General features: G+C 34.4%; 1 protein-coding gene across 1 annotated transcript in view; it reads left to right on the forward strand.

Moving 5' to 3' along the window:
• Nucleotides 1-12,443, forward strand: part of CFH (complement factor H) — a 112,337-nt gene that overhangs the window by 65,749 nt on the left and 34,145 nt on the right. Inside the window, exons 10-11 of the mRNA XM_017874831.1 lie at nucleotides 2,216-2,398; nucleotides 4,324-4,500. Coding sequence (XP_017730320.1) covers nucleotides 2,216-2,398; nucleotides 4,324-4,500 — 360 coding nt within the window. The remainder of the gene's footprint in view (nucleotides 1-2,215; nucleotides 2,399-4,323; nucleotides 4,501-12,443) is intronic.

A 12,443-nucleotide genomic window follows, 5' to 3' on the forward strand; every position in this document is an offset into this window, starting at 1 on the left:
ACTGTGTTTTTTGGAGGGAGGTGGGGAGAGGGTACTATTGCCAAAAGGTGGATTTTTTTTTTTTTTTTTTTTTTTTTTTTTTTTTTTTTTTTTTTTTACTCCACTCCTCTGCAATTTTACTAAGAGAAGCAGCTTTGGGACTTCTAAAGTCTGTACATCTGTCAAGACCCCCAGGGATAACTTGTTTTAATTTTTTTTTTTAAGTCTAAATTTGTTATGGGTCAACTTGGTTCTTTCAAGGCTTATTTTTAAGGTTTTAAAGGGCTGGTTTAGGGAGGCTAGAACTGTGTCCCAGTTCTAAGTAAACTGTTTTTTTGTTTTGTTTTGTTTTGTTTTTGTTTTTGTTTTCTTGAGACGGAGTCTCGCTCTGTCACCCAAGCTGGAGTGCCCTGGCCAGATCTCAGCTCACTGCAAGCTCCGCCTCCCGGGTTCACGCCATTCTCCTGCCTCAGCCTCCCGAGTAGCTGGGACTACAGGCGCCCGCCACCTCGCCCGGCTAGTTTTTTGTATTTTTTAGTAGAGACGGGGTTTCACCGTGTTAGCCAGGATGGTCTTGATCTCCTGACCTTGTGATCCGCCCGCCTCGGCCTCCCAAAGTGCTGGGATTACAGGCTTGAGCCACCGCGCCCGGCCCTAAGTAAACTGTTTACCCAGAGACAGTTTGTTCAGAATGTTAAGCTGCTTCTGATGTATCTACTAAATGACCTAGATGTTCAAAGGAATCTTTCTATTCTGATTGATTCCATTTAAATATCTCCCTGTGTTGTGTGTGCTCTGGGAATCTTTTACCTTTTTGTTCTCTGGTAGTGTTCTTCATCTGATAGGCATCCTCGGTCCATTCTTGGGGAGTTTTGCTCTACTCTCCAGAGTGTCAATATTCAGCCAAATAATCCAGGGAGTTGCTGTGGAAATTTGTAGAGCCCTTTCACTCCATAGTTTCTTCTTTTTTCACTCTCTTTCCTGCAGATTCTAGTGACCTCACCTTCTTTGGGAACACTGACTTTTGTTTCTTCTACTCAGCAAGTGTGTCATTTTCTGCTTGAATTCTCCTTCTCTGTGCTGCTGTTTGGAAAATTTCTCCCAGCATAAAGTCTCTTTGATGATGAAACTCATCTCATTGTCACTTTCTCTCTGGAATTAGGTGCTTCCCGCTTTCCAATGTCTGAAAATGTTATTTTCATCTATTTGCTTCCATTTCCTGATTTGTGGCTGGCACTCTGTTTTACTTGATTATTCTTGCCTGGCCTTTTACCTTTTTAAATTGTGTCTACTGTTTGATTTCTGCTCATATTTGGATTTGTTTCAAAATTTGTAGTCATGCTGGATTTTCTTTGTTTTCTTTGTTATAATTTATTAGAAATCATAATTTATTTTCAGTTTTTATTATTTTCTTTTAGAGCTATGTAATGATAAATTTCCCTCTGAGCACTATTTGAGTGTCATCTCACCAAGTTTTATTTAATATATTCTTATTATCATTCAATTCAAAATATTTAATGTTTCCTCTTCTAATTTTCTCCTTATCCATGAGTTATTTATAAATGAAGCTGAGTTCCAGGAAGCAACCTAGTAACTGACAGTAATTTCTGTCATCCATTTACAAAAACAGTGACTTCCACTCTTTCAAGTTAAGTTCTACATAATTTGAGGAATCATCATTTTGGCCTTTCAAGATAAATAAATCTGTTACTGTCTCTCATCTTCTCTGAACTCCGCATGTCCATTTACTTTGAAGCACACAGTAAGAATGGCATTTCAAATTCTTGGAGTCAAAGGCTATGACAGTTATTTTGGCAGATTTTCTAAGATCATCACAAGATCTCAGATACTCCAATTGGCTAAATGAATTTTGGAATTGCCTAAAAGATCTAAAATAGGCAAGATTAAAGAGTCCTCAGAAATAATACTCATTGTCTATTGAGTTCTGACATGCTGGAGAATTCCAAACCCATTAGACAAACAGATTTCCAATAATTTCTTAGAAAGATTTATAAGTGTCTTAAATAGAGCTTTGTTTTAAAAAATGACGAAGAGTCTTGATATAATATCTTTGGCAACTCAGAACTTATTTTCCTTGACTTGTATTTGAATGCTTATGATTACCCAGGTTTTCAGTTACAAATGACTCATTATTTTTATATTTGCATATTATTTAAGTTCTTATAAAATGTTATCAAACATATGGTTGCCTTTTTCTTACTCTCTTCCCTTTTAGAAACATGTTCCAAATCAAGTATAGATATTAAGAATGGGTTTATTTCTGAATCTCAGTATACATATGCCTTAAATAAACAAGCGAAATATCAATGCAAACTAGGATACATAACAGCAGATGGTGAAACATCAGGATCAATTACATGTCGGAAAACTGGATGGTCAGCTCAACCCACGTGCATTAGTAAGTAATTTATTACATTTGTATTGATTATCCAGATGATACACAAAAGTTTACTAACTTTAGTCTTTTTTGGGGGGCTGATATAATTTCATTTGAAAAGATAAGAAAAAGAAACCTAGAGGAACATAGCAGACATCAATTTTTTCCTTTTCACATCAATTACTCAAATATTAGTCTGTCTTTCCATTCAGGCTTTTCCTACTCTAAAGCATTCTGTGTTAAACAAGTTAGGGAGCTTTATGTGTATTCTGGTTTAAACTGATTTTGCTTTAGCTGAGACCTTTATGACTGTTATATATACCTGTTTTATGTGATTAGCCTTTTATATCAAAGTCTTTGCTCCTAGATATGAAAGTAATGTTTTTAATGAAGATATGGATGCATAGTGCATAATATCAAAATAATTTAAACTCTATAATTTGTAGATTTGGCACTGTAGGAGATGTCCAATTCTGAATATCTTCCCCCTTAGAAATTTTTTGGAAATATATAGGTAGTAGAGAGACAAAATATTCCTAGATGGTACCAGTTTCTGCTCTATTGCATGATTTCCCTACCACACTATGTAGATATTTATGAAGATTTTCTAGGAACAACTGGCTCAGTTTGTCTTATTTTTTTTTGCAAAACCATTCAGTTACATATATGTATGTGTGTGTGTGTGTGTGTGTGTGTGTCTGTGTGTGTGTGTGTGGAGAGAGAGAGAGAGAGAGAGAGAGAGAGAGAGAGAGAGAGAGAGATGGAGTCTCACTCTGTCGTCGTCCAGGGTGGAGTGTAGTGGTGCGATCTTGGCTTACTGTAACCTCCGTTTTCCGTGTTCAAGCGATTCTCCTACCTCAGCCTCCTGAATAGCTGGGATTACAGGCACCTGCCATCATGCCCACCAAATTTTTGTATTTTTAGTAGAGACGGGGTTTTGCCATGTTAGCCAGACTCCTAATCTCAAATCATCTGCCAGCCTCTCAGTAATATATTTGAAGTAATGTTTAATACATTCATGTTAAGCAAAGTGAGTATCTAGGTTATTCATGCACATTGTTTTCATTTTTTTAATGTCTATGCTTAATATGAGGTCTAGTTTACAAAAAAATGTTACTCCTCATAAAAAACTCATTTATACTAATTTTTTTTTTTTTTTTTTTTTTTTTTTTTTTGAGACGGAGTCTTGCTCTGTCGCCCAGGCTGGAGTGCACTGGCCGGATCTCAGCTCACTGCAAGCTCCGCCTCTCGGGTTTATGCCATTCTCCTGCCTCAGCCTCCCAAGTAGCTGGAACTACAGGCACTAGCCACCTCGCTCGGATAGCTTTTTTGTATTTTTTAGTAGAGACGGGGTTTCACCGTGTTAGCCGGAATAGTCTCTATCTCCTGACCTCGTGATCCGCCCGTCTCGACCTCCCAAAGTGCTGGGATTACAGGCTTGAGCCACCGCGCCCCGCCTATACTAAATTTTTAATTATTCTTTTAAGATTTTCTTATTATGAAAGAGAAAATGTCTTGTATAACATACGAATTCATCTTTTCAAACATTTTTTTCCTTTTTACATATGTCTCAACTACAAATTAGTGTGGACTCTTAATTTACAAAATTCTGTTATGATTGTCTTTAAAAAAGTAGTATACACCTGTAGTGGCCTGTTTTATTACTAGCATTGTCATAAATGCTTTATATAAATGAATTAAGAAAAACGTTCCTAAAATAGATTTTGGGGCTTAAGCAATGAAAAAAATGCTGTGTAGAAACATATACTTTCACTTTTAGCAACTATTTTAGGACAATAAATTCTCACCAGTCACAGGTTATTTTTGTACAGTACTTATTTATTAGTGTATCTAATCAATAAAGCTTTTTATTCTTAGAATGGGAAATAGTCAGGTTGTTTATTAGATGACATTAGAAATAATATTTTAAATTTTTTATGCACTAGAATCTTGTGATATGCCAGTGTTTAAGAATGCCAGAGCTAAGAATAGCATCACATGGTTTAAGCTGAATGACACATTGGACTATGAATGCCATGATGGTTATGAAAGCAATACTGGAAGCACCACTGGCTCCATAGTGTGTGGTGACAATGGTTGGTCTGATTTACCCATATGTTATGGTAAGTACTGGTTTTCAGAAATTCATTTTCAAAATGAAAATAAATCTGTGTTCCAATTTTAAAAATTTGAATTAAATAGAGAAATTCTTAAGGAATGTTGACTAAAATCAAGGTATCTCCTGATTTAACATAAACTGGGAAAAGAAGGGGGGTTTTGAAAAGATTTCTAAAATAGTGCATTAAATTAATGTTTCCTATGGGCCACGTACCTTCCAGATTTGTGATTATGGTACAATTGCTTTTGTTACCCTAAATAAAAGCTTTCAAATTATTTAGAACCTAGCACTCATTACCAAAATTATAGTTTGTTACAATTTCTTCAGCAAATTTGTTTTTTAATTTCTATTTTACATCTTCTATCTTTTGTGTTAGGTTCTGTACTTTCTGAGTGTAGTTCTTTATTTTCTAACTTTCACAAGTTCTGAGGACTATTACATGAATCTCATTTAAGTTTTCTAATCAGCCATCTATTTTTCAGGGTTAGAAGAAGGATCGACTCTGTGGGAAAACAAGTGTATATATAGAGTGTTCCAAGGGAAAGAAAAATATGTGCAAAGCTGTAAAACAAAACAATATATTTCAAGGTGATAAAGCAGAGTCTAGCCTGCTGAGGCTAGATGGGAGGCAAGGAAACAATTGTCCAGATCAGCTCAGGGCATCCTATCATTTGGATTCATTTTATGACTGATGAAAGCCCATAAAAGAGTTTTAAGAAAAGGAATGGTATAATTTGATTTCTAGTTTTGTTGAATTGTTTTCCAGGATGCTGTACTTTTTGTAGGCAAGAGGCGACACAATGAGTCCAGATAGGATGAGAAAGTGTGGAGACTGACAGCGAGTGAGGATAGAGGAGGTGCAGAGTGGAAGGCTGATTTGGAAAACATTTTGGTGTTGGAAAGTACAGGTGATGTTACTAAACGTTGGGTGTGAAAAAGAGTGAGATCAAGGGACTCACATGTTTGTTTTTAATTGTTTTCTCACAAGTATGTAGGTAAATGGGAATACCATTTCAGAAAATTGTATTGACTGGAGAGAAAGCATTTTGAGAGGGCTGTTGCAACTTTTGACTTGGACACATGGTAGTTCAGTTGCCAACGGAAAATCAAAACTGGATATGTGAACTGTGGAGGTGGATATGCATCTAGCGACGAGATACGCATTTCGGAGTATCATCATATAAATAATGACACTAAATTGGATAAGAATACAGAATGATAAGAGCAAAGAGCTCAAGACGCAGCCCTGAAACATTACAACATTTCAAAATAAGGCAGAAGAGGAATAAATAGTACAGAAAATGGAGAAAAAAAAAAAGGGGGAGTACCCAGAGAAACAGGAGAAAAAATCTAGAATGTTGCCATAGACATAAACATAAGGAATTATTAATGAAAAGGGAGTGTAACAGACTGCTTAAAAAGTCATCCTGTCTGAATTCTAATTCCACTACTTGCTAAGCCTGTATCTTTGATCAACACAGCAAGTCTATTTGAAGCTTTGTTGACTCTTTCTTATTGGTAAAATGTCACAATATTTACAAACAGTTCTAATATTTCAAAGGATTGTTTTGGTTAGCAGACTAAAATATTTATAAATATTTATTGCCATAGTGTCTCGCATAATAAAGTCAAAGAAGTTGTAATTTAATTACCTTATCATTATCAAAGTGATAAATATTTCTAATTTAGTTATTATGTTCTGTTCAGAAATTGTGATGGATTAGGTAGGTACAGGCCAACGGCAAGTGTAACAAAAATGGTTTTTAATAGAGTAGAAGAGGCAGACCCTGCGTAGGATCTGTCAATAAAAATAATGAACAAGATATTTAATACAGACGATGGACATAACTCTTTCAAGATTCTGGCTGTTCATCAAATAGGAAATTCAGAATATAGCTTCAGGAAAGTTGTGCACTGAAGGAAGATAAAAATAAAAAAGATGGAAGACACCAGAGCAGACACAGCAAAAGGGAAGCTGCAAAGGCTGAACACGTGACTTACATATTGCCCTGAGAAAATTCAAGGGGAAGGGATTCAGAGCTACTGTGGAGATATTGTACTTTGGTGGCAACAGGACTGCTTACAACTTTGCAACAGGAGATGGGAAGGAAAATGAGCAGTAAGGTTCGAAAATGGTAGAAGCTGATGGATTCTGTTTTGAAGTATGAAACATGGTCATCTGAGATTGAATAGTGTGTTGGTGAAGGAGGAGGAGGAGTACTAGGTAGAATAGAAAAGTTTGGAAATAGTCGCAGTTGAGAAAGAGAATGAGTAAATTATAGATGAAAGACAGTGTCAAAGGCCCAGTTAAATTTGAGTCATTCCAGATGTAAATACCTATCATAGGACAGTAGAAAATGGTGAAAACACAAGCACAGGTCTACCTATCCAGAGATTTTTTTCTAATATAAGAGAGTGGAAAACAAAACCAAAAAAGCCAAATATCCAAGTAATAAAATTATTTAAAATATATTTTATAGATCACTGGGTTCAGAGAAATAGAAAATCCAATGATTGAGATAGAAAATAGTAGGAAAGGAACTGGAGATCTGTTTTACATAGGAAGTCATCTATGCAAAGAATGGTTGAAAGCCATTCATTTAGTGAGAAGGGTATGTGCAACAGCTGAGGCAGGAAAGAACTTTACCTTTTTAATAAAATTCAAAGATCGTAAAATCTGAATCCTGGATTTAGTGGAGGAGAGAGACATTTGATAACATTGGAAGAGTAGGCATGGATCATAAAGAGTTTGAATTTTATTCTAATTGAGAGGGGGAGGCTTAATTTAAGAGAATCATACATTTCTTTTCTGTAATGATAGGTAAATTTAGGTTTTATGAAGCCAGAAGCTTTCACAATTTTGAGGGGTCTTCTTCAGAAAAGAACACAAAATCGTGAATGTATTATTTGAATAGTCTTTCCAATCACCAGACATGAAATGAAAACCTAAAGGAGAGAAAGTTGGAGTAGCGGACATAGCAGTAGAAGCTGATGTAGAAAATGGCTTTCTATTGCAAATTGTACAAAGACTTAGGATAATTTGAACACATAACTAGGAATTTGCTAGTGTAGTACAAGCCTCCAAACATTAAATGAAGAAATGCCAGCTTAGTATTCTTTTCAAATATTCTTCTCTCAGCCATGCAACAGAAAACTGCATACAGATTGACAGACATCTGAGTGTATTTCAACTGTCCCAGGAGGTCTCTTCTTTGTTGAAAGTTTTCCACAGAATTGTTATTACAGAGCACTTAAGCTAAATAAGTTTTATAATCTTCAAGGAGTATATACCTCAGAGTTAAAAATTCATACTAATATTTCACATATCTAGTACTAGGACTTAGGGTTTTGAGTTTTAGATGAAGAAAAATATTTCTAATTCAGGGAGTGTCCATTCACATTATTCTCTAAATCACATTTCCTAAGTTATTACCTCTATATAAATACAGCAATTGAATAATACCCAATAACCAAGATCTTAACTTTTCTTTTTAAGATAATGCTTTTCACAGTATTATTACAGAGAGAATTTATATAAAATTAACACAAAAAATGTAAATAAACACCCATACAAATGAAAGAATTGCTATGTAGAAGATTGGTATAGACTTTTAGGAGAGAAATCCCAGTGATTCTCATTCAAGTGTGATTTTCTCAAATAATCTGCAAAACTCATTGAAACAAACACAAAAGCAAATTTCTGTAGTTATTATTTTGTGACATTACTTTTAAGAATAGGTTTAAATCTAATTTTGGAATTATATATTAATAACTGAGATTATGATGTAATTAATTTTCTTTTCGTATGATTCTAATTTTGAATTCTAGTTTGTACTTTTCTAAGTAAGCAAGAAAGGAGGATTCTGAATAAGAAAACAATGTTTTGGATAATATTTAGTAATGTTGCTGATTTTTAAAAATTATAAACATGTAAGAGATAATTTTACACATTTCTTATTTGAATCAGAATAATTATCAAATTTATTAAACATTGATATAAATAGTAGATATAACAAAATTATTATTTTGTTTTATTTTTATTTTTTTGAGATGAAGTCTTGCGCTATCACCCAGGCTGGAGTGCAGGGGCACAATCTCGGCTCACTGCAACCTCCGCCTCCTGGGTTCATGCCATTCTCCTACCTCAATCTCCCCAGTAACTGGGACTACAGGTGCCTGCCACCACGCCCAGCTAATTCTTTGTATTTTTAGTAAAGACAGTGTTTCACTGTATTAGCCAGGATGGTCTCGATCTCCTGACCTCGTGATTCGCCCGCCTCAGCCTCCCAAACTGGTGGGATTACAGGTGTGAGCCATTGCGCCTGGCCCAACATTGTTATATGTTAGCATAAATGTTCAGGATACCTAGAATTTGCCTTTCCATGTGACCTTGAAAATATATCTTAGTTTGTTTCTTTATTTATAATATATTAATTATGTGTTTTTTATGTTTTCTAATTTAAAATATATTAGAAATGCTATTTTGGGTTCTTTTCCTTGATTACAGTAAACAAAATATCAATTTTAATTAATTTCTTAGTGCATACACCTTCACTAATAAATCTTTGATGAGAATTTACCTTTTTGTGATGTATATGTCAATCACCAAGAATTATAGGCATGACGAGACCAGGAATTATTTGAAGGTGGTTTAGTTTCAGTTAAATAAAGGTATCCTTGACTCTGCAATGATAGATACTATATTATCATTATTCTCAGGATCCTCTCCAGTTCTATTATAAATTTAACTTCTTAAGATATTCCCATGGTGTTTTATGATGCGTTCTTTTCTTTTTTAAATTTTAATTTCTATGTTTTATACGTTTAGAGGGTCCAAATGCAGTTCTGTTGCATGGATATATTGCATAGCGGTGAAGTCTGTACTTTTAGTGTATTCATCACTCGAATAGTGAGCATTGCACCCATTAGGTAATTTCTTATTCCTCACCCTCCTGCTATCCTGCCACCTTTCTGAGTCTCCAATGTCTATTATTCAGCACTCTCCATATGTGCACTTTATTTAGCTCCCATTTATAAGTGACAATACACAGGATTTTACTTTCTGAATCTGAATTATTTCACCTAAAATAATGGCCTCTAATTTTATACATGTTGCTTCTGAAGGCATGATTTTTTCTTTTCCTTTCCTATTTTTTTAGTTGAGTAATATTCTATGGCATATATATATATACATATGTATATATACATACACGTGTGTGTGTGTATATATATATATATATATACATACACCACATATTCTTTATCCAATCATCTGTTGATGGACCATTAGTTTGATTCCATATAATTGTTGCTGTGAGTAGTGAAGCTATAAACATATGAGTCCGGGCATCATTTTGATATGATAATTTATTTCCTTTGGGTAGGTACACGGTAGTGGGATTGCTGGATGAAATCGTAGTTCTGTTTTTAGTTCTTTGAGAAATGTCCGTTCTGTTTTCCATAGAGGTTGTACTAATTTATATTGCTACCAAGAGCGTATAAGCATTCTTCTTTCTTCTCACTGTCACCAACATTTATTATTTTTTGAGTATTTCACAGTGTCCATTGTGTCTAATAGAAGATGATAATCATTTTTAAATTTGCATTTCTCTGATGATTAGTGATATTGAGTTTTTTTCATGTTTCTTGGTTAATTTTATGTCTTCTTTTGCAAAATGTCTCTTCATATCCTTTGCCCACTTTTTCATGGGATTACCTGATTTTTTTCTTGTTGAGTTGTTTCAGTTTTTTGCAGATTCTGAATATCAGTTCTTTTTCAGATTCATAGTTTGCAAATATTTTCTTCCATTCTGAGGTTGTCTGTTTACTCTGTTTATTACTTTAATAATTTAATATTACTAAAAATTTTTAGTTTAATTCAGATGTATTTGTCTGTACTTGATTTTATTGCATTTTCCTTTAGAAGTCCTAATTGTAAATTCTTTGCCTAATCCAATGTCCAGAAGAGTTTACCCTAGGTTTCTTGCATGATTTTCGTAGTTTCAGGTTTTGCATTAAATTATTTAATCCATTTGGGATTAATTGTTGTATGTGGCAAGAGATAAGAGTCCAGTTTCATTCTTTTGCATGTGGCTATCCAAATTTCTTATCACCATTTATTGAATAGTGCCTCTTTTCCTCAGTGTATGTTCTTGACTACTTTGTTGAAGTTCAGTTGGTTATAAGTTGTGATTTTATTTCTGAATTCTCTATTCTGTTCCATTTTTCTGTGTGTCCATTTTTATACCAGCACCATGTTGTTTTGGTCACTGCAGGCTTGTAGTATAATTTGAAGTCAGGTAACGTGATGCCCTTGCTTAGAATTTCTTTAGCTACTTGAGATCTTTAGGGTTTCATATGAATTTTAGAGCAGTTTTTTTCTGAATTAAGTGAAAATCGATGTTGCCATTTTCTTTGGAATTGCGTTGGATGTATAGATGGTGTTGGGCAGTATTGCCATTTTAATAATGTTGATTCTTCCATTCCATGATCATGGGATGTTTTCCCATTTGTTTGTCTCCTCTACAGTTTCTTTCATCAGTGTTTGTAGTTTTCCTTGCAGAGATCTCTCACTCTCATGGATAATTGCATTCTTAGGTTTTTAATTTGTTTTATGGCTATTGGAAATGAGATGATTGAGTTCTGATTTGGTTCTCAGGTTGGCCATTATTGGTGTACAGAAATACTACCAATTTTTGTACATCAATTTTGTATTCTGAAATTTTACTAAATTCTTTTACATAATTAGGAATTTTTAGAGGAGTCTTTAGGATTTTCTAGGTATAAGATCATATCATCAGCGAACAGAGAGAATTTGACTTCCTCATTTTCCATATGGATGCCTTGTGTTCCTTTCTCTTTCCTGATTACTCTGGCTAGGACTTCCAGCACTATGTTGAGTAAAAGCACAGAAACTGGGCATTGTTATCCTGTTCTAGTTCTTATGGGGGAACACTTTCAACTTTTTCCATTTAGTATAATGTCGGCTGTAGGTTTTTGTGATATATGGCTTTTATTTTGAGATATGTTCTTTCCATGACTAGTGCCTTGACTATTTTCATTAAGAAGTAATACTGAATTTTATCAAATGATTTTTCCGCATCTATCGAAATAATCATCTAATTTTTTAAAAAATTCTGTTTATATGGCGAATCACATTTATTGATTTACCTTACATTGAACCAATTTTGCATCCCTGAAATAAAAGCCACTTAATTGTGATGTATCATCACTTTGATATGCTGTTGGATTAAATTTTCTAGTATTCATTTAGGATTTAGCAGTTATTCTCAATGGGGATACTGGCCACTAGTTTATTTGTTCTGTTGTCGATGGCCAGCTTTATAAAATGAGTTAGAGAAGATTTTCTCTTCCTTGATGTTTTTGGAGCAGTTTTAGTGGATTGGTTTTGATTCTCCTTTGTATGTCTGGTAGAAATTGGCCATTTATCCTTCTGGTACTGGACTTTTATATTTTTTTAACTGGTAGAGATTTTATGACAGATTAAATCTCACTGCTTGTTATTGGTGGTATTGGTCTGTTCAGTATTTCTATTCCTTCCTTGTTCAGTTTTGAAGGTTGTATGTTTCTAATCAATTTATTCATTTTCTCTAGGTTCTCAAGTGATTTTTTATTTCTGTGGTATCAATTGTAACGTTTCTATTTTTTTTTAAGTTTTGTATTTTTTTTTTTATTATACTTTAAGTTCTAGGGTACATGTGTATGACGTACAGGTTTGTTACATATGTATACTTGTGCCATGTTGGTGTGCTGCACCCATCAACTCGTCAGCACCCATCAATTCATCATTTATATCATGTATAACTCCCAATGCAATCCCTCCCCCCTCCCCCCTCCCCATGATAGGCCCCAGTGTGTGATGTTCCCCTTCCCGAGTCCAAGTGATCTCATTGTTCAGTTCCCACCTATGAGTGAGAACATGCGGTG

Source organism: Rhinopithecus bieti, unplaced genomic scaffold, assembly GCF_001698545.2.
Source record: "Rhinopithecus bieti isolate Rb0 unplaced genomic scaffold, ASM169854v2 scaffold_9420, whole genome shotgun sequence".
Classification (NCBI taxonomy): domain Eukaryota; kingdom Metazoa; phylum Chordata; class Mammalia; order Primates; family Cercopithecidae; genus Rhinopithecus; species Rhinopithecus bieti.